We start from the raw sequence: 23,897 nt of genomic DNA, 5'->3' as shown, positions 1-23,897 counted from the left end.
GAATGCAAGGCAAAGAGGTACATTTACAACCTTTGCACAAGTATTTTTTTTCCATAGAGTAATCAAGTCTAATCAAATATTGTTTAATCTTTCATTAATGAAGTGGTAAAATGACAAGGGGATGACCCACATTGTGCTGAAAATGAAAGGTGACACAATCAGTGATAGGTGTTTGGGATGCTGCTAGATTGGACAACTTAATGAACATATTCCTTCACAATTTCTTACCGACAAATCCACTGGCCGACTCATTTGCAATGTCATAATGTTGTTTATTGCAAGTGCGGGTTCAGTATTTATAGAAATATTCACATATTAAGATTGATGATTCATATCCAGCAAGTTCCACGATGGATTACAGTCTGACTACAGACAACCTTGCAAAGACCATTCTGAATTGACTTGCAAACTTGCCATCTTGTCATGTAGTGCACAATCTGTTGTTGGAAATCAGGGACATCAGGCTCCTATTGTAAAACCTGCAGTATGCATCCCCTTAATAAAGCTGCTGATGGTATCAGCATCTCTCAAATACAGCAGAGCTACTTGTACATTAGACATTACGGTATTTATTCAAATTCAATCAGACATCCAAAACATGATATAAAAAGTGTTACTGTCTGTGATTCCACGTCCCCTCCTAATCACATAGTGGCAGGCAGATTCACACATTTCATGATCAAAGCATAATCATGTATGTCAATTAGCGCATAAACATCTTATACACGCAGACACATGGACTTGTGCACACACATATATACACACATATATGTGCACACACAAATATACACACATACGTGTGCACACACAAGGCACACAGCCACAGATGTACACATACACACATACTTAAGACAAACACAAACGCAAACTTAAGAGACAAATGCACAGGCACACACGTCTGCATACACAAAGATGCAGGCATGACCGAATGCACTCAGACAACACACACTGACACACTCCAACACACAGTCGTTACACAGCCACACACACTCACTCATTGCAGACACATACACACTCACACACACATACACTTTGCGCACAGAAACACACAGTCGCAGTACAAAGATAGAGAGACACTCATTGCACATACGTGCACACAGTCACACACACACACACACTCATTGCATGCACGCGCACACACATACACACACACATTGTGCACACATGCACATGGGCGCGCACACACACACACACACACACACACGCAGAGTCCCAGGTGTGAGCGGCAGCTGTAAACACAGGTCCCTGGTCTGTACATTTTGTCATGTCACTCGGACATGGTTCACTCAGATTTACTACAAAATCAAACACAATAAAGACAAAGATCTTACATGGGTGAAGGCGGGGCTTATGGGCGGGGCTTTGATCTGGGGTTTCTGCCCCTCAGGACACACTGTTGAGCAATGTACCACACATCTGGCTGCTATTTGGCCTGCCCCAACCCCATGCACAGCCCCATATTTTCAGGCGATGCTTGTTTTCAGTCCCCTTCCCTTGCCCCGCCCCCTTTCCACTGGCCCAACCCCTCAGTACATCTTCTGTCGGCTTGGAAGCACCGCCTCTTTCAGGAAGGAGAACACATTCAGAATCCCAGAGCGCTTGCCCCTTTTCCCTTTGGTGAAGTAGTTTGATACCACATCATCTGGAAAGAGAGGCGGGTTGGGGGGGGGGGGGGCAGTAGGACAGGAGAAACCGCACATTAACAAAAGAAGCGGTCTGTAGTTAAGGGGGGGCGGGGTGTGCATAAAGCACCACACACTAGCGTAAGAAGGTGGGGCTTGAGGAAACATTCCATTTAAACTGGGTAAGACACCTGACTGCCCTGTGCTATGATCACTAAAATTGATAACCCATGTATGTGGTACCTGCTGTATCAAAGGCATGGGGTGTCAAACTCCAGTCCTGGAGGGTTGCAGTGTTTGCACATATTTGTGGTTTCCTTTCAATCACCAACGAGTTAAATCCTTGAGAACAACGTGTGGACTCTTTAGCCAATCACTGACTTAAATGAATCACTGGTGTTGAAACACCAAAAGCCAGCATATGCTGCAACCCTACAGCACTGGAGCTTAGCAGGTGTGTGTGGTCTAAAGCAGTGGTAACCAGTCCTGTTCCTGCAGATTGACCATTAGCTTCATTGAGCTGCTTCTATTAGCAGCTCAATAAAAATCTCTAGCTGGTTGAGGTGTGCTTTGTTAGGGTTTTCACTCCAATTCCAACAAAGCACACCTCATTCAACAGCTAGAGATCTTTGTTGAGCTCATCATTAGTAGATTCAGGTGTGCCAAATTAGGGTAGAAATGAACCTACAGGATGGTACAGCTCCAGGAACAGGGTTGGTTACCACTGGTCTAAAGAGTCTGTGGCTGTCTCCAGCATTGAAAAGAAGAGGGAGGGTGGCCAAGGGGTGAGAGGTCAGGGGTGAGGGCCACTCACCTCCTTGCTGCATGGTGGATGGGAGAACATTCTCGCCAGCAGAGAGGGACACAAAAAATGAAAAGGGGATGATCCACAGGCAGATGGTGAAATATGCCAGAACCTGAAGAGGAAGAACAAATTAAAGATTGGATGCTTGACCTACCACAGTTTTGAGTCAGATAGTGTTGTATTCAAACAGGCGGCCAGCTAAATATTAACTTTAAAATGAAAGAGCAAGTTACATATGCTGGAAATACCTTGCACCAAAATAATTAAATCTGAAAATATTAGGGACTGCTGGATGGCATCTCCATAGTGCAACGTGCAAATGGCAGTGGGAGGGTTCAGTCAGATTAACTCCGCTGGTTGATTGGGCACCGTGGACTGCATGTCAAAGCTGCATATGAAAGGTCTTCCTCTGACTCTACAGCCAGCTTAGCTGTAGTCTGTGGTGTGAAAAGAAGCATCTAGCAATGCCATGTGTTTTGGAGGAGAATCATGGATGCCTACACAATCCTGAATTGGCAGTGGGGTGTGCAGAATAAAGGCGAATGTGGTTGCATTATTGGCCATTCAGAGCTGGGGTTGGAGTTGAATTTAGTCAGCCCCAAGTTGGGTGCCAAATGAAAAAAAGGGCTGACAATGTTAGCCATCCCAGTTTCATTCAAAGACAGAAACTAATGTGACTCCGTAAATTGGCTAACAAGCCAATTAACATTCATAATAAGTTTCACTGAACAAGAGTGTAATGTTAAAATCATTTTTATTTATCAATATGTATACTTGATACATACAGAATAAATGCACTACTGGTCAAAAAGTTTTAGTGCTGCCATTTCAGTACTCTGTACATAGTGAACAGTCTGAAGTTAAAGAATCTTTTATTTCACAAGACAGTGACCTACACTTTGGAGTTAATAAAAAAAACATATTTTGCTAAATAAACAGGTGAACAAATTATTTACATTTTTCAACAAATTAAGTAAAATCAAGCTAGTTTGGGATGAAATGGACAGAAATGTCAAGGAGAAGCAAGCCACAAGTTTCAGCAAATCTGTGGAAACTTCTAAAGCAGTGTTGGTGTGAACTTTCAGAACGTTACGACTGCCCTTGTAGGAAAAATGACAGAAATATGTTGTGACTTTTTATTAATCTAAGATCCAGATATTTTTTACGTAAAATAAAATGTGTTTATCTCCGACTGCTTGAAAATTATGGGTGTACTAAAACTTTTGACCAGTATTGTATACCTAGGGATACAACCATGCAAACAAACTAAGCATTTACATAATTTCCATGGTTTAAATAAGCAGTTTTGGTTGAAAATAATTTGACAGCTACATGTTCCTTTCTTTTCTGACTTGGTTGTTGAGTCTGAAAAGTGCTTTTACAACATGCTCATTGAACTTGATGCCCTCGGGCTGAATTTGATTTTGGCCTTACTGCCTTTTGATTTGTTCTTGGTGCTCTATTAAATTTCGGCTTTGTCTTGCCCAACAACTACTGTAATTAGAGGCCTATTATGAGGCATTAGCTAACTAGGTAACATTAATTGATCAACACATCCCTGTAGCCCTTGGATATTACTTAAATACCCATACCTGGGGAAATCAGCAATAGTTGCTTTCAACATAGATTGCTTTAGTCAGGTTTAATTACATACATATCTGGATAACGGTCTTGATTTTCAGATGTGCAATCGAGCCTGACATGCGAGACAGGCTACATAGCAACCACAGCAAGCAGAATTTACTGCCTGCAGCTAATCAGACAGGTAGGCTTCCAATAGGCAAACCAGACCTCTAGCTTGCCAACCAATTACCCATTGCTACGCCTGCAGTTCTCTTATACTCAGTCACAAAAATTAACAACAGCCAATTTGAGCACACTGCCATGTGCAGTTGTAATGATAAACCTATACAAGTAGTAAAAACAGCTAGCATAATACATTGACTTTGGCTGCTTAAATAGGTACATACGTAGCAGGCTAACTAACCAGCTAATGAACAAATCGTACAGGGGCTGCTTGTACGGCTCAGGGGCTGCTGGGAGGGTCATCCTGTTAAGGCACCATTCTGGTTTACAGATGAGCCCCACAGCCCAGGATCCAGTCCTGACTGTGGCCGTTAGCCCAGCAGGGTCACACATGACAGGCTGGGATCTACATCTCAACTTTCTCTAACGACATCTGCTGGTCACTCAGATGACTGCAGTTTCCCAAATTAATATATGAAACTCCTGGTGGCCAGAGTGTGAGTAGCACCTCCTGAATCTCTCACCAGCTGAAATGGCCTAATTACATCCAGCCAGCCCAAATCAATAAAATGCAGTTAACATGTTCTGCGGGGGCTGTGAGAACACAAACATAAATGCTATTTTAATGCCAGACAGGAATCCATTTTCCTGCCCGCAGAAGATTTTTCTAAAATAAATAATCATGTGCATCCTTACCTCAGAGAAGGGATAATACTCTTCTGCAAAGTACTGGAATGCCATGTAGTGGTTTACCACCACAAGCGCTGGACAAAGGAGAAAGCACCAGTTAAACCTGAGACCTCACATTGGTGTAAGGAAGGCGTGGGCAATTCCGGTCCTGGAGGACCACAGTGTATGCAGGTTTTTGTTTCCACCAATTACCCTAGCTAAATGAGATGATTGGCTGTATACACCAACACTGGTTCGCTCGTAGATTAGATTGCAGTAAAATATTTCATATCTACCAATGAAAGAACAGCCTTCAGCTGTCAGTCATGCTCTAATCAATAAATGTATATAAATGCCAGATGGAGTAAATGTTACAGCTAATTCAGTAATTATGGCCAGAAAATTGCATAAAAACCAGAAAATATACAGGCGTAATCAGCGTGTGTTGTGTCATCAGCGCGTAGTGTGTAATCAGGGTGTAGTGTGTAATTAGCATGTGATGTAGGGATGTGTGTAATCCGGGCATAATGTGTAATCGGGGTGTACTGTGTAATCAGGGTGTAGCGTGTAATCAGAGTGTGTTGTGTCATCAGCGCGTAGTGTGTAATCAGGGTGTAGTGTGTCATCAGTGCGTAGTGTGTCATCAGGGTGTAGTGTGTAATTGGCAGGTGATGTAGGGATGTGTGTAATCCGGGCATAATGTGTAATCGGGGCGTAGTGTGTAATCACGATGTAGTGTGTAATCAGTGTGTGTTGTGTCATCAGCGCGTAGTGTGTAATCAGGGTGTAGTGTGTATTCAGCGTGTATTGTGTCATCAGGGTGTAGTGTGTAATTGGCATGTGATGTTGGGATGTGTGTAATCCGGGCATAATGTGTAATCAGGGTGTAGTGTGTAATCAGCATGTGTTGTGTCATCAGCACATAGTGTGTAATCAGGGCGTAGTGTGTAATCAGGGTGTAGTGTGTAATCAGCATGTGTTGTGTCATCAGCACATAGTGTGTAATCAGGGCGTAGTGTGTAATCGGCATGTGATGTAGGGATGTGTGTAATCAGGGCATAATGTGTAATCAGCACATAGTGTGTAAGCAGGGCTTGGTGTGTAGTCAGAGAGTAGTGTGTAATCAGCGTGTAGTGTGTAATCAGGGCGTAGTGTGTAATCAGGGTATAGTGTGTAATCAGGGCTTAGTGTGTAATCGGCATGTGATGTAGGGATGTGTGTAATCAGGGCATAATGTGTAATCAGGGAGTAGTGTGTAATCAGGGTGTAGTGTGTAATCAGGGCTTAGTGTGTAGTCAGAGAGTAGTGTGTAATCAGCGTGTAGTGTGTAATCAGGGCTTAGTGTGTAATCGGGGCATAGTTGTAGTGTGTAATCAGGACGTAGTGTGGGAGGCGTGGCTCACCGCAGGACAAGATGAAGTTGGGTGAGGTCAGCAGGATGTAGGGGAAGCTCTGCAGCAGTCCGAAGTAAACCAGGTTTGTGAAGAGGCCAACGGCCACCATCAGAACAGGGAAACCCTCAAACACATACAGACACACCAGCACCACTGTGGAAAACTGTCAAATGAGAAACAAATGTTGAATGAAGACAATCCAAAAGCAAAAACCACACAAGAGTAGAGGGATAAACTATGACCCTCTGAACCAAGTTTACCAGTATCATACACTGTAGGCCTATAATTCAGTTACTGGCATCAAACACGGCATAATTCACTCATTAGTACCACATACATAATTCACACATCAGTATATATACAGCATAATTCACACATCAGAATCATATACTGTATAATTCACTTACCAATATCATATACTTTATAATTCGACTAGTCGCAACTGTGTATTCCTCTATTAATTCAGCCAGATAATAAAGACCTGCAGCTGGAGACAAAAAAAAATCAATCAAAGCTAATATGTACCAACATCTTCCACAAAAGACAAACAGATGGCATGTAACATAACTGCAACAGAAAACAAACAAACACACACACAAATAGTTTCACTAGTGAGAATTACAACTATTGATTCTGTTATAACATTTATAAAATAATTAGAGTATATATTCGAATACCTAATTTTGTACTAATACACAATTCCATTTGATCTTCAAAGCTCCCAGTACGAGTGCACACGCCTACGGCGACGTCCCCGTGCTGTTTGTGATTATACCAGCAACGTTCATCCCGCCAAACAGAAAAGTGGAGCATAGGAAACACGACCACGACACGCCAGTCATATGTCACGGATTTTTATCTCCTCCGGACTCACTTGGATTAGCCTCGCCTACGTGGACCTAAACGCTCAGTGCTACACACGTCGGTTTACACCTGCCCTGTTTGTGTAACACGATCACTCTCCAGAATTCACCTTTGGCTTGGGGTACACAGATGGTAGCTCACGCTGTGTACCCCTCAACCGAACCTCGTCCACAAAAATAAAGCATTTCATATGCTCATGGTAAACAGGTCGGCTAGCATGCTACAAAAGGTCTATCTCGATGACACAGCGTTATATATCAATAATTATATTATGCATTATTATACATGCTACATATTATGTTCATAATTAACGTCAAATCTCAAGCATCTTTGCGCTGACAAGCTACCCATTTTAAAAACCCTAATTCGCTAACTTAGTCTAGTCTAGCGAATCAAAGTTAGCCAGCCAAAGTTAACTTACCATAAAAGTCATATTCGTATGGTATTTATTTATCGTATTGCGTTGGTTACTTAATCACTTGCTTGCTAGACAGCGTATTTGTATTTTTTTCATGTAGGTCACAGGTAGCAAGTTTGTCTCACAGCCAAAATCAGTCGGGCAGACCCCTTCAGTAATTCTGAGCTGGCCGTGGCAACATGGTTAGCATTAGCTGTGCTACTAACTTACCGATTGCGAGAGTCACAAAGGAGATCTGAATCACCAGAGACAGCCAGCTGAGTAGATAAATAAACCACATCGCTTTTCTTAAATAAAACCGATTATGAATATACAATTCAGCCAATATTTTGCAACGCTTCAGTAATATTTTGGTCAAACTTCCTCCCACTCTATTCTTTAGACGAAGTGGAAAGAAAAGTAAAGCGAATGCTGCAGCAAGAAACAACGGTCTTGAAACTATAGTAGCGCCACTCCTGGAGAGGAGGAATCATAAGCCATATAACCTAACGAAGTACGGTATCGACAGGATCGGTGATTTACCTTTTCTTCTACAGTACAATGCAGGGGTGCTCTGTCTCCTCGGAAAAGGACCGGTGTGGGTGCAAGTTTTTTGTTTTAGCCCAGCACTAAGCGCTATGTACAAAAACTGGAGTTTCCACATGGTAAAACCAGAATGTATACCCTTTAATAAAAACTGAGACGCTGAACTTTAACCACATTTGAATTATTTATGTAAGCCAAATTGAGAAAAAAATGTCAGTTGGTGGAGGCTAAGGGGAAGTTCTTTCCATTAGCTCTGGGTTTATTGAGGCTACTCCAGCAGTGTGTTTCTGGTGGAATATCGTTGTGCACAATTCTATCTCTATTCGTGAAATTGGTGTAATATAATGTTGCCGCATTGGTGAAATAATAGGAAAGGCTTTAACTGACACCAGCAGATGGACAGATCCAATCCAATAATGGCATTCACATTATGTGTTTGACAGCATGAACTGTCAACTGCTATGCAAGTTCATAAAATGTAGAAACAATCAAATTGTTTGTGAGGACAGTTTGTCGATTATTATAGTGTGGCCACAAGGGGGCATTCAACTACATCGCTATCATTAAAGGGGAGATACATAAAGATACTCATAAAGTGGAATTACAAAAAACAAATGAAGCAGAAGCTTGCTTTAAATAATAACCGATTTTATTTAAAAATAAAATGTTTGTAGTGCAGCCTGTACTGCACTCCACACAATCTGTACTGCTCTACACACAGTCTGTACTGCTCTACACACAGCCTGTACTGCTCTACACACAGTCTGTACTGCACTACAGACAGTCTGTACTGTACTCCACACCGTCTGTACTGCACTCCACAGTCTGTACTGCTCCACACACAGTCTGTCCTGCACTACACACCGTCTGTACTGCTCTACTCATAGTCTCTGCTGTAATCCACACAGTCTGTACTACACTATAGACAGTCTGTACTGTACTCCACACAGTCTGTACTGCACTCCACAGTCTGTACTGCTCCACACACAGCCTGTACTGCTCTACACACCATCTTTACTGCACTACAGACAGTCTGTACTGTACTCCACACAGTCTGTACTGCTCTACACACAGTCTGTATTGCATTACAGACAGTCTGTACTGTACTCCACACAGTCTGTACTGCTCTACACACAGTCAGTACTACACTGCACACAGCCTGTACTGCACTCCACAGAGTATGTACTGCACTGTAGTCTGTACTGTACTCCACACAGCCTTTACTGCTCTACACATAGTCTGTACTGCACTCTACACAGTCTGTACTGCACTATAGTCTGTACTGCACTCCACACAGTCTGTACTGCACTATAGTCTGTACTGTACTCCACACAACCCCTCTTCTGGCCAGTACACAGCCAGCTACAGATGAACAGAGACCAACACAATGTTGACAGCACCCTAAAATGGCCATCCTTATTGATTCCAATGGTAAATGCCTTAACTATAGACAACAACCTCCCTCACAACTCAATATGCCTCAGCCTGCCCCAGCCTGAAGGACAGTGAGTAAACATCTAACAATGAAGGATCATTATACATTATAAATATTAGAATTAATAGAATTGAATATTTAATAGTTAATAAGTGTTATATCACTATTTTTATTTATGCTGCTATTGTTGTTGCTATTTGCATTTTCTTATTGTTACTATGATTGATCGTTGTTATAATTACGCTCTGGCAATATGTAATTTGAAATATGTCATGGCAATAAAGTATTTGAATAGAGAGGGAGAGAGAAGGGGGGGTGTGAGACAGACAAATAGACACAGTAGAGAGAAAGACAGAGAGAAAGTAAAGGAGTGGTAAAGAGTTTGTGATGGGGCCATATGTCTACTGACTGCTCTCCTGTTTTTATTTGTAATTACATCTAGGCATTTAAGAGAGACATCCTTATCTAAACAAAAAGGTTCATACAAAAGCTATAGAAAGATCATTAATCTCAAGAGACCCCACAGTTAAATGAATGAACACCTGAGAGTAAATAAATATAATGTGGAAAGGAGGAGGACATTGCAGTAGCTTTGTGGGGTATAAGTGTCAGCCAAAACCATGAGAAGCTGAGGAGCTTCCATTCATACCCATGTGACGAAAAGGACATGGATAAATATTTTATTTGATAGGATTAAGAAAGGCAACAAAACATACAAATCACAATAAACTTGTGTTACAATAAACTGTTAAATACAAGGGTAGAGCTACCCATTGAGCTAGATTATAAATGACAAAAATACAGAATAGATTGTGCCAATAACAAGATGATTCAAAAACATATCAACAAACCTGCCAAATTAGTCAAATTAAAGATACTTGATTATTTGATTATTGATTATTTACAAACAACAATGTAATCCAGAAATAAATTAAACATCATAATTGTGCAGGACTTTGCCAAATTGAGTAGTTTTAAAAGAGCGGACATTGATGCTTCTCGCATAATTAGGAACGTGTGTTAAAATTTAGACCTGGGCCAAATAATTATTTGGCATTCTTTGAAAATGCTCTGCGGGACCCAGAGAATATTCAGTGAGAAACGTGTTAGAAATCCAAAACTAGGGATCACATGACAGAAGTGCCCTGAATGTTAGTGAGAATGAAAGCATGTGTTCTTTTATTTCTTTACTCAGCAGGAACGTCTTAACTGGTACAAAAGGAGTAAAAGCAGTTCAGATGCTGCATCGTGAGGGGCAGTTTGCTCTTTATGGGGGGGGGGGGGGGGGGGGGGGGCTCAGTCCGAGTGTGCAATAGGGGAGATTATGAGTGGAGCCTCGTTCTTGCCAGACTTATTGGTGCAGGGGCTAAAGAAGGGGTGAATGGTGTCAGTGAAGGAGTCGATGAAGGTGTAGATGTGCAGCCTGGCGTCCACGTTGTAGAAGGACACTTGGCCCTTCTGGTAGTCCAGGTAGATGCCGATGCGGCGGGGCTTCTGCGCCAGGCCCAGGCTGGTGGACGGGTCGGTGCGGAAGGCGTACTCGCTCTTGTCCCGCAGACTCAGGAACCAGTACCCATGGGCGGGGCTCACAGTGATCTTGCCCTTGCGGTTGACGGAGTGGCTGGCCACGCCCAGATCCCAGTCCGTCTTCCCCCCCACTTCCACCTCCCAGTAGTGCCTCCCACCAGTGAAGCCTTGCTGGCCCAAAACGCACACTACACGGTCGAAGCGCTCTGGGCAGTCTGGGACAGGCTGATGCCGCTCCCCACACTTCACCTGCTTCCTGTCGTCTGACAGGATGAGGCGGGGGTGCGCTGTACTGGGGTCCAGCGTCACATCCACTGCGGAAAAGGGGAGGAGAGGGGAGGGTGGGACATGAAAATGAAGTTTAAAACAGTCTGCGTTCTCTCAGTCTGAGTTACATTCTTGAGTCTCTACAGCTCAAAGTCTGGGAAAAAATATGAGATCTGTTGGCAGGCTGCTATACTCCGATTGGACCTGTCTGTTAGCCTCAGTTTCATCACATCACATCACAGCCCTGCAGCACTGCCAGTGTGAAAGAGTCTCCTAAAGACTCTGGAGTGAAAGAGAATATTTACAAGCAAGATCACAACAATATCTTAAATTTCAGCAGTTTACCCTTTGATTGTGCTGCAAAAATAGTGCCAGAAGCAATGCAGCTGTTTCTGTGACAAACAAAATACCAAGTTGTAGGCAGCAATACTTTAATATTGCTCATAACTGGAGGAAAATGACTGGATTGTTTCTCTCTGTTTTACGACTTATGGACAATCTTATGGAACTCTCTAAATGCAATGAAATTCATAATAATAAGTAGCATTTAGTGTATGGATGTGATACACATACCTGCATATTCTTGCATCCTTTTCACCTCTACAATGAGAAAAAAAAGATAATTTAAGGAAGGTCTTATTTCTGAAGCTCTGAAGTAATGTATTTAAATCTAATATGACATAATCTAATTTGAATTCTAATTTGAATTCAATCATAGATTTAAATCCAATACGATTTTTTATAAATGATGAACAGGGCCTGGGTTTATGAGCAGGTAGAGCTGGAGGGACATACTCGGCTGGTGTCTTAGGAGGGAATGTTCCGCGGGAGGCCGCAGACCTGTTCAAAAAGCAGATCAAAAAAAGCAACTATAAAATCACGTCCACCACGTTTACAGCTTAAATAAAATCAAATCTATCAAAGGCACACAGCTACTGTAAAATCACATCTAATTATGCGCTAATATCTGTATTTCTCCACCACAGATTAAACTGTTTTATAGTGACTTTCACACATATTCAGCTTGTGGACCAGATTAATCCATTTACAACAGATGATTTTAAGATATTTAAGAATAATACCAGTTAACACTGTGTGAGTAGGGGATCATTAATCACCCTAATTAGTGCTGTCTCAGTACAGTGCATGAGATGTGTGTGAGACTGGCTTAACCACATTTGAAAAACTTGCTGTGTGGTACCATTAACAATGGTAAATCAAAACCCACTCCTCTGTGCAGACCACACTCCAGCCCAGGGGTGTCCAATCTTATCCAAAAAGGGAAAAGGGGCTGTGTTGGTGCAGGTGTTTCCTTCAGCCCAGCATTACGACACCTGATTAAACTAGTTAACTAATCATGGTCTTCAATCAAGACCTTGATAAGTAGAATCAGGTGTCATAGTGCTCGGCAAGAACAAAAACCTGCACCCACACCGGCCCTTTTCGGATAAGATTGGACACCCCTGCTCAAGCCCCTTTCACACATGAACACACAATATTGGCAGGTTCAGCTATCCAGGCAAGGTATTCATTTTTCTAGTTCATACATAGATCACATATAAGGAAAAATTCAATGTTGAGTCTGTTCACGCATGAACATGTTATGCCACTTGTAACAGAAACAGGATGACATAAGCTTCACATGCTTTGCCATTCTAATCAAAGTGGATTTTTGCCAAAATTTCTAATAATAATAAAAAAACCTAGGAGAGATTTTTGTTTTAATTTACTCATGCTGAGCAACTAGAGCGTAACATATTGTTTTCTTCAAAAACTTTTTATTCAAATGAATCCTTTCTCTTTGAATCTCGCAATGCAACCAATTATGACCAATAAACAATACAAATATCAAACACAAAAAATATGATTGGCAAAGAAACCCCTGTTGTAAGTATTTTGTAGTGGTTCAAGTTTGGGTTGTACAGCCAGTAGTAACTCTTTTGAACTTGTCCCTCTTTTCATTCATAGTCTTGTAGTTAAGAAGTTGCACCCAGTCAATATTACTTAAATTTTCTGGTATCTTTTAGAAATTGGCTAATCTAAAATAAAAAATTCTGGCTGTAGAGGAGGCCTTGTTAATTTGCCATAATACATCAATACTAACTGCAGAATGATTGCTAGTCCAAAGAGGCTCAATCGCCTCTATGCTACAACTTCTGTCAGGATCATTACATAGCACCAGATCCAGAATTGATTTCCCTCTTGTAGGCTGATTGACATACAGTGCCAAAAAATGTCATTTATAACATCTAAAAATTCTTCCTCACTTTTTCATTTTCTGTCATCAATTCCCGATTAACAGCAGGGTAATTGAAGTCACCCATAATAATTGTCTCACTTTTCTGACAAACTTGTTTTATGCTTCCAAAGAGCACTTACTAGAGTTCACAATACTGTCTGAAGCTGACGATTGGTAACACATGCCTACCGTAAGGCCCTTCTCATGTTCCCCTATGAGCTTAATCTGAATATCCTCAATAGGCATGAGCTGGTCAATTTCTGAACATTAAAATTTTCATTAACATATAGAGCTACACCCCCAACTCTCTTACTGAATTTATTCTTTCTAATGAGTTTGTACCCCTCTATATTATATTCATCCCCATCCTCCTCCCCAAGCCATGTCTATGTAATCCCAACTATGTCATAGCCCCCACTATTCATAGCAGCCTCAAGTTCCAAAAATGTATTTGTTATACTTCTAGCATTTAAACAAAGAGCTTTCAGCTCATTACTTCTTCACATGCTCTCCCAATCCCTCATCCCCTGCCGTCCCAAGATACCCTTACTACAACTTTGCTTGAAAAAGATCTCATTTGTGTTTACACTGTTACAGAAAGCCTTGACCACTTCCACCCAGACACCTCCCTACCCCTTTCACTCTTGGACCTCCCTGCCCCCCAATTCCCTAGTTTAAATAATCATGTGCTACCTTAAGCATACGCTGGCCCAGGGCAGCAGTACCCTTCCGGTTCAGGTGGAGCCTGTCACACTTGTACAGGTCACCCCTGTCCCAGAAGGAATCCCCGTGCTCCATAAGCCTGTACCCCTCTTTCCCACACCAGGTTTGTAGCCACATGTTAAACCTCCAAATAAAAGCCTCTGCTTGCATGTGATACCAGCAGTATTCCAATAAAAACAGCCTTCTAATCATCCCTTGATTTAATTGGCTAAAAATTAGTCTTTTCCTCTCCACCTCAGCTGATGTGTGGTGAGTGTTCTGCAGCAAAAAGTCTGCCATGCATCACCGAGGTGGGTGCTACACATTGGCGGTGGCTGAGGTGAGTTTCCCCTGATCATTCTAAAGCATCTGGAAAAGCACTATACAAATGCAATGTTTCATTCACTAATTTAATTCAACAGCAAACAGAACCTTTCTTGTACCTATGACTACTTGCTATTACAATCCCACACCCCCTCTGTGACAGACAGCTTTTTGGCTCACCTTTGAGTTTACAACTTTAAAAAAGGTAGTCTGACCTGGTCGGCCAAAGCGCCATACAAACCAGTTCATTTTCAGCATGCTGAAGCCTTTAGATGGAAAATCGACACATTCTGTTGTTCACACATGACACGTGTGAAAGGGGTTTCTGTGTACACAATCTATGCTCACTGTTCAGTACAGACCACACTCTGTGTACACAATCTACGCTCACTGTTCAGTACAGACCACACTCTGTGTACACAATCTACGCTCACTGCTCAGTACAGACCACACTCTGTACACGATCTACGCTCACTGCTCAGTACAGACCACGCTCTGTACACAATCTACGCTCACTGCTCAGTACAGACCACGTTGTGCGTACACAATATAAACCCACTGCTCAGTACAGACCACGTTGTGCGTACACAATATAAACCCACTGCTCAGTACAGACCACGTTGTGCGTACACAATATAAACCCGCTGCTCAGTACATTTTTTCTCAGTAAATAACAGAATAATATTAGTAAAGGTTGGTCTCAGTGATGATGATATTTACATTAGTAATTAACATTATATTAATTAAAGCTTACTGAGCTCAGGCAGCTTCCTCAGCTCCTCCTGGCATCTCTCAACCAGCTGGGAAAGTGTTCTGAGCATGCTCCCCTCCATAAGGTCAGAGGTCACAGAGACTTGGGACCAGTCCTTGGTGTGAGGAGGAATGCACAGTGTTGGGAAGTTCTGTGAAAAAGAAGAGGTGGCAGGAGTTGGAGACAGACACACAGCAGGACTATCAGTTTCAGTTCATTTATACTTCTTACACAGCTTATTAATATATACATACCACAGTCTCATTACCATGGTTTACTTTTGGTAAGTCATTTCTAAGAATTTATTTTTCCAGTTATAGAAAATATTATAGATTTTGACTGAAGACAATCTTTGCAGAGATTCACAGGTGTGACTTGTAGTCTTAACAATGTTTAAGGTTGTGCAGTCAACACCAGCTTAAATAAGACCCACTTAGAAATGATCTTGAGACAGATCTCAGCTGCGACATCACACAGAGACTGTAGCTGTGTCATCACACAGAGACTGCAGCTGTGACATCATTACATTACATTACATTATAGGCATTTAGCAGACGCTCTTATCCAGAGCGACGTACAACAAGTGCATAGGTTCATGATGTAGAGGTGCAAAAGAAACACTAGAGTGAAGTAAGGATCGTAGTGCCAGAAGTGACCACATCGATCAGGACTCCAACCCTGTAGAGTAAGCTTGTTCAGCAAGCAAGACTCCTACCAAGTACAAACTAGCACTGGAATCACACCTAATCAAACAAAAAACAATCCTGCCAGATACACTAACATAATCATTATCCTAACTAGGTACAGTGAGCTGAACTATAGGCTAGGGAGGGCTGGGGAGAGGTGCAGCCTGAAGAGATGAGTCTTCAGTCTGCGTTTGAAAGTGGTGAGATTCTCTGCTGTTCTGACCGTCACGGGGAGGTCATTCCACCAGCGAGGGGCCAGGACAGACAGCAGACGGGAGCGGGAAGTACAGACGCGAAGAGGGGGAGGTGCCAAGCGTCCAGAGGTGGCAGAACGGAGAGGTCTGGCTGGTGTGTAGGGTCTGATGATCCTCTGAATGTACCCTGGTGCTGACCCCTTAGCTGCCTGGTATGCAAGCACCAAGGTCTTAAATTTGATGCGAGACATCACATAGAGATTGCAGCTGTGACATCACACAGAGCCAGCAATGTGTAGGCGTGGCCTTAAGTATTTTTTTAATGGTCATTGTGTGGGTGGAGTCATGGGTGTGATGGCGAGGGTGTTTGCACTGAGCACTCACCCTGAGGAAAAGCATGTGGTCCTCGGACTGCACCAGGTGTGTCAGCGCTGCACATCTCTTCTTCAGCTCGCCGATCTCCTGCTCCAGCTCCTGAATCACCCCCTCGGCCTGCCGCTCCGCCACGCGCCGGTTCATCTCTATCACCTCCAGCAGCTCCGCCTGACAGCGCTCCACACTGCTCACCAGCGCAGAGAACGCACGCACGCTGCCCTCCGTCTCACGCTCCGCCCACGTCTGGCACACACAGGGAAGCAGTCTCACAGGTGTACAAGAGAGCAGCTCCCACAAGTGTAGAACTGAGGACCTCCCACAGGTGTAGAACTGAGCACCTCTCACAGGTGTGGAACTGAGCACCTCTCACAGGCGTAGAACAGAGCACCTCCCACAGGTGTAGAACAGAGCACCTCCCACAGATGTGGAACTGAGCACCTCTCACAGGTGTAGAACAGAGCACCTCCCACAGGTGTGGAACAGAGCACCTTCCACAGGTGTAATACAGGTTACAGGTGTAGTATGTGCACCTGCACTGCCTGCAGAGTTGTTCCGGCCTTATCCCCAGGTTCAGAAGATGACTGAACCTCAAGAAAAGCAAAGTGGGAAAATTCTGTTCCTTTCAGCTTTATTTGTGAGCGACTAATGTCACCCCCCCACCCCCCCCATGACCAAAGTCAACCGCAACAATGTCATGGAAAACATCTCTGGAGATTTTATTCTGATCCAATTTCTGATCAAAAGTTATTTTTATGCATCAGGTGAAATGTGTAGGTGTTAATTTGCAGGAGATTGTTCACTGGGGCAGCACACAGATGTAAAGAGGCAGGAGATTGGTCAGTGGGGGAGAACGCAGATGTAAAGTGGCATGGGACTGGTTAATGGGTGAGCACACAGATGTAAAGAGGCATGGGTTTGATCAGTGGGGGAGAACACAGATGTAAAGTGGCATGGGATTGGTCAGTGGGAGAGCACATATCTGTAAAGTGGCAGGTGATTGGTCACTTGCGCAGCACACAGACGTAAAGTGGCAGGGTTTAGTCAGTGGGTTTGGACTCACTTTCATATTCATTATAGAAGCTCTGATCTCCTCCACCTTCCGCTCCCTGTCCCGGATGAGGTCCTGCAGCTCCGCCTCTGAGATACTGAGCTGAGACTGCAAAGAGATCAACCCAGAGCCTGATCACCACTCACACTGGGTAACAGTGCAGAGAGATCAACCCAGAGCCTGATCATCACTCACACTGGGAACCAATGCAGAGAGATCAACCCAGAGCCTGATCATCACTCACACTAGGAAACAGTGCAGGGAGATCAACCCAGAGCCTGATCATCACTCACACTGGGAACCAGTGCAGAGAGATCAACCCAGAGCCTGATCATCACTCACACTGGGAAACAGTGCAGAGAGATCAACCCAGAGCCTGATCATCACTCACACTGGGAAACAGTGCAGAGAGATCAACCCAGAGCCTGATCATCACTCACACTGGGTAACAGTGCAGAGAGATCAACCCAGAGCCTGATCATCACTCACACTGGGAAACAGTGCAGAGAGATCAACCCAGAGCCTGATCATCACTCACACTGGGAACCAGTGCAGAGAGATCAACCCAGAGCCTGATCATCACTCACACTGGGAAACAGTGTAGAGAGATCAACCCAGAGCCTGATCATCACTCACACTGGGAAACAGTGCAGAGATCGACCCAGAGCCTGATCTTCACTCACACTGGGAACCAGTGCAGAGAGATCAACCCAGAGCCTGATCATCACTCACACTGGGACACAGTGCAGAGAGATCAACCCAGAGCCTGATCACCACTCACACTGGGAAACAGTGCAGAGATCAACCCAGAGCCTGATCATCACTCACACTGGGAAACAGTGCAGAGAGATCAACCCAAAGCCTGATCATCACTCACACTTGGAAACAGTGCAGAGATCAACACAGAGCCTGATCATCACTCACACTGGGAAACAGTGCAGAGAGATCAACCCAGAGCCTGATCATCACTCACACTGGGAAACAGTGCAGAGAGATCAACCCGGAGCCTGATCTTCACTCACACTGGGTAACAGTCAGTATGCATAAATGTGTATGTGTTTTCCTGTGCATTGAGCTGGGCGTAGTCTCACCTTTTTGATAAGCCACTCCCTCTTGGCGGGGACGGCAGTGTGCCCGTGGTGCTCCATGGTCTCCATGCAGGCGGCACACACACACTCCTGCTCCGCCCGGCAGAAGAGCTCGAGGCGCTGGCCATGCCGCGGGCAGAGGGGCGTGTCCAGGGAGTCGGCAGGACCACTCAGAGTGTAGCGCCGCGGACCCAGCCCTGAGCCGGGGGGAGGGGCCTCAGGGGCAGGGCTGTGAGAGGGGGCGGGGTTTGAGTAGCAAGCAAGGATTTGGGAGGGGGATGGGCTATGGGAGTGGGTGGAGCATTGTGAGGGGGAGGAGAAATGGGAAGGGGTGGGGCTTTGGTAGGGGGTTGGGCTATCAGATTGGGTGGAGCTTTGTGAGGGGACGGGGTTATGGGTGGGGATGGGGCTTTGGTAGGGGGTTGGGCTATGGGATTGGGTGGAGCTTTGTGAGAGGACGGGGTTATGTGAGCGAATGTCACTCAGGGTGTAGCGCCTGAGAGCCAGTGCTGGGAGAGAGGTAGTTTCAGTGGGAGGGGCTGAGCTGGGGGCAGAGCTGGAGGGTGCAGGGGGTGGAGCCTGTGGTTCACTGGATGAGGGCCTGAGGAACCGCTTCCTCATCTCTGCGAAGAGGTTTCCCGGCAGCTCACCAGGTCTATGCGGCCGCTCCTCAGAGGCTCCGCCCACCGAGACCCCACCCCCTGGGACCCCGCCCACTGGGACCCCACCCACTGGGATCCCGCCTACTGGAAGACTGCCAACTGGGGCTCCACCCACTGGGACCCATCCCACTGGAAGACTGCCAACTGGGGCTCCACCCACTGCAGTCCCGCCCACTGGAAGACTGCCAACTGGGGCTCCACCCACTGCAGTCCCGCCCCCGGACATGCGCTTGAACTGCTCGGTGATCTCACGCAAGGTGCGGTTGATGTGCAGCTCAGGACGCTTCCGGAAGCTCTCCTTGCAGAGCGGGCATTGCCACAGCTTGCTCTGCGCGTCCCAGTACCCCCCGATGCAGGTCTTGCAGAAGCTGTGCCCGCAGGGCGTGGACACCGGGTTACTGAACACATCCAAGCAGATCGAGCAGAGAAACTGCTCCTCCGACAGGAAGCTTCGAGATGACGCCATGGCGACGGCACTGCCAGGGCGCACAGAGAAAGTGTGAGCTGCGTGCATTAAATGCTCAGAGCAAGTTTGGTCAGGAAACTCCTGCAGCAGCCGACCATTGTACATCTTCAGCAACCACATATTCTCATACTCAACCAATCACAGACACACATCACTGATGGAGCGCCTGTGCAGGGCTGCTCTTTGCATGCATTCAGAACTGTGCCCACCTTCCATGACCATTTCACCTGGGGGGGGGGGGGGGGGTTTCCCCGTTTAGGAGAGGTTTGCATTGTACTCCCTGTTTGATAGGTTAGCACCTAAAGCCAGTCTAGTCAGCGCCAAAGCAACAACAATTACAGTTTAATTCATTAAAATATTCAATTGAATGAGCTTTCCTGACTGACATACCTGTACAGACTTTAGTGGTCTAAATATTCTATCTTTTGTCATTGTTATTTCTTTGTCACATTTGCTTTAGTAACACTTCATTGGCATGCCAATGAAGTACCTTTAAATGGAAATTGAAATTTATAGAAAGAGATTTGGAGGGAGAGACAGAAGGAAAGAGAACAACAGAGAGTGAGAGAGAAAGCGAGAGAGAGAGAGAGAGAGAGGGAGAGAGAGAGAAAGAGAGAGAGAGGGAGAGAGAAAGAGAGAGAGAGGGAGAGAGAAAGAGAGAGACGAAAATTAAACACACTAAAACACCGTTTTCAAGTGCTGCATGATTTATGGTGAAGTGATAAGAGTTTCCCTGACACCTGGGCAGTCATGTTATATTTTTCAGTCATGTTAATTGCTAGGGCCCAGTTCTGGTAGCAATCACTTTCTCTGTCCCCCCTCTCCCTCTCTCTCTCTCTTTCTCTCTCACCACTACCCCCCCTCGCTCTTACCTCTCTCTCTCTCTCCCTCACCCTCTCTCCCTCTCACCTCTCTCACCCTCTCTCTCTCTCACCCCCCCTCCCCTCACTCCCACCCTCTCTCTCTCACCACCCCCCCTCGCTCTTACCTCTCTCTCCTCTCTCTCACCCTCTCTCTCTCTCTCTCCCTCACCCTCTCTCTCTCTCCCTCTCACCCTCTCTCACTCCCACCCTCTCCCTCTCACCACCCCCCTTGCTCTTACCTCTCTCTCCTCTCTCTCTCACCCTCTCTCTCTCTCCCTCTCACCCTCTCTCACCCTCTCTCTCTCTCTCTCTCTCCCCCCCTCGCTCTTACCTCTCTCCCTCTCTCTCTCTCAATGCTGGAATGAGGTTTGACCAGCTAGACTTTGAGGCGGTGCAACACAGCCTCTGCCATTGAACAAGCTCACCTCAGCAGGAATACCTGAAGCAATGTTTCACACCGTACACACATGCACAACACTATCTCTCACCCACACACATACACACACACTCACTCATACAATCACACACACATACACACACAACTCATAAACACACACACACACACACATTCACACACTCACATTCACACACAAACATTTTCTCTTAGCTAACTGCCACTAGGGAATTCATGTTCATTAGTGATAAATTAGAGATCTTACATAGATACAGTTCAGCTAAATTAGAGATCTTACATAGATACAGTTAAGGTAGCAAACACTTTATAGATGTTGCCTGGGTATTTTTCAGTGCTGGAGATGTTTTGCATTTTTACCACCTCTTTTCCTTGGTGAGTCGCTACGCAGCATGTGGTAAACATTCAACTGTCAGTGTCAGTGGTTCTGTTTTTGTGGTTAGGAGATATGGTTATTTTCTTTATTTTTTGGTCTGAAACATGTTTATTATGGCAATGGTGCCATTCACATCTTTCACTGTCACTCCGATCTTTCATTGTTATTCAAACTTTTCATTGTGTCATATAGATCTTTCACCATCATTTAATTCTCTCGCTGTGCCATTAAAATCTTATTCAAATCTTTTACTGTCTCATTTAGATTTTTCACTGTCATTCAGATCTTTCACTGTGTTATTCAAATCTTTCACTGTCATTCACATCTTTCACTGTGTCATTTAGATCTTTCATTGTCTCTCAGATTTTCTCTGTAGTTCAACATGAATGAAAAAAAACATTCATTGTTTCATTCAAATCTTTCACTGTTTCATTCAACTGTTTCACCGAGTAATTCAAATCTTTCACTGTCTCTTTCAGATTTTCTCTTCAACAGGAATGAAAAGACTCCTTTACAAAAGAATTCAGAATATTTTAAATAACAGGAAAGATATCTCCATGGGTCTGAGACAGTTTAGCATAACATAACATAGAGGCAGTAAGTATGTTCTGTGCTGAGCCATCGTTGGGGCGGTTGACCCAAACACCAAGTGGTGCCGGGGGGTGCCGGGGGGGGGGGGGGGTCCTTGTACAGACCAGGGAAAACTTGGTATTTGCAGTCATTTTCTAAAACCAGGTAAGCTTTAGCAAAACTGGAAGACCAGGCTGCAGGAGGCTGTTTACCTGCCCTCACTAGTTATTCCAGAAAATCAGCTGTGTCCTCAGCCGGCTATCACCAGCAATCAGCGGCCAGGCAGCTCAGAGCCACAACCAACACAGATTAGAAAATATGTGTGTACGTGAAGCTTTTAAACACAGAGCACCCAAGAGCAGAGAGACCATTTCCCATACAGTATTATCAAAGGACTGACAGACACACACACACAACCCTTCAGTGAGGGCAGAGGTAATAACGCACTCTCTCTCACACGCACACTCACACACACACACACACACACACTCACTCACACTCACACACAATAATATTATCTCTCTCTATTATACACACACGCACACGTATACACACACACACACACACACACACACGTCTTTGCATATCTTACTCAAACAAGAGTTCTGTTCACATGCCAGGTTACTTTTCTTTTTCTCAACACCAGTTGCTCTTTAACAGAACAAGAATGAAACTCCAATCACTACATAACCCTTTATCCCCATCTGGGGCACTAACCTACATCCACTCTATATCCCTGTCTTGGGAACAAACCTGCAACCCCCGAGAGTCTGGTTGCTGTGCTGAGTTACGCTGTCTGAACCTGAACCTGGTAGTCCCCTGATTCAGCTGAGCACCATGCAAGCAAACTCTGAGCAGATAGCTGAGGTGCCGTATGCTGGATCTCTATCTCCAGCTGCCAATCTATCCAGAATGTTCTGCTGGATTCTGTGGTACCTGATTGACAGTTGGTCCTCCTGCTGGGGGTTTGTAGGGCTGGAGCGCGATGTGGCGGTTCTGTGCGGATGTGCTCTCCAGGTTCCCGGTCCTTCTCCTGTCCTGCCGTGTCGGTGGAGTGTGCAGCGTTTGCTGGCTGTGCCAGAGAGGGCGGGGCCAGGCAGGGCGGGGCCGCATACTTCAGCCTTGTCATTGGTGTCCTTGGCACCTCCTCTCTGCTTTTCAGCACAAACTGGTCAGACCAGCGCCTCAGCCTCTGTGTCAGGCCTGCCGCTGTTCCTGCCTTCTCCACACATCCCGCTCACTGCGCTGCATCACCCACACACCACAGCTTAACACTGAAGAGCATCAAGGAATATTGGCCCTTTGTGGTCATCAAATCACTCATTTTGGTGAGTTATGTTTCATACGTGCTGTTGCAGTAAAACTTCAACCCCCCAACAGGTGACAGTGAAGGGTTTCTCGTCATCCTGGTCTACACCTGTGGCGCAGCCCACACGGGTGTGTTTGGATTGTGGGAGGGAGGACGCTGAGCATCAGCACACATATTTGCTGAACATCTTTCTCCTACTGTTTTACTCAAACACACACAGGTACCACACCCCTCTTTACTCAAACACACTGTTAACCACACTATTCTTTACTCAAACACAATGTTAACCACACTATTCTTTACTCAAACACAATGTTAACCACACTATTCTTTACTCAAACACACACTGTTAACCACACTATTCTTTACTCAAACACAATGTTAACCACACTATTCTTTACTCAAACACACTGTTAACCACACTATTCTTTACTCAAACACACACTGTTAACCACACTATTCTTTACTCAAACACACACTGTTAACCACACTATTCTTTACTCAAACACACACTGTTAACCACACTATTCTTTACTCAAACACACACTGTTAACCACACT

General features: G+C 44.7%; 2 protein-coding genes across 4 annotated transcripts; both read right to left on the bottom strand.

Annotated features, from left to right (window-relative positions):
- Window positions 1-255: 255 nt before the first annotated feature.
- On the bottom strand, window positions 256-7,925 carry tex261 (testis expressed 261). 2 transcript variants are annotated; one of them, XM_035419877.1, is made up of 6 exons: window positions 7,729-7,925; window positions 6,644-6,723; window positions 6,246-6,399; window positions 4,870-4,937; window positions 2,437-2,539; window positions 256-1,642 (listed from the first exon to the last, which is right to left on the bottom strand). In XM_035419877.1, the coding sequence occupies exons 1-6, from the start codon at window positions 7,796-7,798 to the stop codon at window positions 1,527-1,529; spliced, it is 591 nt and encodes a 196-aa protein (XP_035275768.1). In that variant the 5' UTR covers window positions 7,799-7,925; the 3' UTR covers window positions 256-1,526. The 2 variants fall into 2 exon arrangements, with proteins under 2 accessions (XP_035275768.1, XP_035275766.1); XM_035419875.1 differs by lacking the exon at window positions 7,729-7,925 and adding an exon at window positions 6,914-7,057.
- Window positions 7,926-10,222: 2,297 nt separating this feature from the next.
- Window positions 10,223-23,077, bottom strand: LOC118227092 (E3 ubiquitin-protein ligase TRIM39-like). 2 transcript variants are annotated; one of them, XM_035417220.1, is made up of 8 exons: window positions 22,965-23,077; window positions 18,683-19,817; window positions 17,604-17,699; window positions 16,553-16,786; window positions 15,292-15,439; window positions 12,068-12,112; window positions 11,846-11,872; window positions 10,223-11,319 (listed from the first exon to the last, which is right to left on the bottom strand). In XM_035417220.1, exons 2-8 carry the CDS (start codon window positions 19,805-19,807, stop codon window positions 10,775-10,777), a joined length of 2,220 nt encoding a protein of 739 aa, XP_035273111.1. In that variant the 5' UTR covers window positions 19,808-19,817; window positions 22,965-23,077; the 3' UTR covers window positions 10,223-10,774. The 2 variants fall into 2 exon arrangements, with proteins under 2 accessions (XP_035273111.1, XP_035273110.1); XM_035417219.1 differs by lacking the exon at window positions 22,965-23,077 and having other exon boundaries at window positions 18,683-19,988.
- Between the last annotated feature and the right edge of the window lie 820 nt (window positions 23,078-23,897).

The sequence above is a fragment of the Anguilla anguilla genome, chromosome 5 (genome assembly GCF_013347855.1).
Source record: "Anguilla anguilla isolate fAngAng1 chromosome 5, fAngAng1.pri, whole genome shotgun sequence".
NCBI lineage: Eukaryota > Metazoa > Chordata > Actinopteri > Anguilliformes > Anguillidae > Anguilla > Anguilla anguilla.
This window is presented reverse-complemented; position numbering and strand designations above follow the sequence as displayed.

Coding starts and splice junctions, on each gene's coding strand:
- tex261 (XM_035419875.1), bottom strand. CDS start 7,049: ATGCTCCACTTTTCTGTTTGGCGGGATGAACGTTGCTGGTATAATCAC. Junction 4,938..6,245: donor CAACTTCATCTTGTCCTGCG/GTGAGCCACGCC, acceptor TCCTTTGTCCAG/CGCTTGTGGTGGTAAACCAC. Junction 1,643..2,436: donor ATCCACCATGCAGCAAGGAG/GTGAGTGGCCCT, acceptor CTCTCTTTCCAG/ATGATGTGGTATCAAACTAC.
- LOC118227092 (XM_035417219.1), bottom strand. CDS start 19,927: ATGTGGTTGCTGAAGATGTACAATGGTCGGCTGCTGCAGGAGTTTCCT. Junction 17,700..18,682: donor GGGAGTGGCTTATCAAAAAG/GTGAGACTACGC, acceptor ATCTCTTTGCAG/TCTCAGCTCAGTATCTCAGA. Junction 11,320..11,845: donor AAGGATGCAAGAATATGCAG/GTATGTGTATCA, acceptor CCTTTTCCGCAG/TGGATGTGACGCTGGACCCC.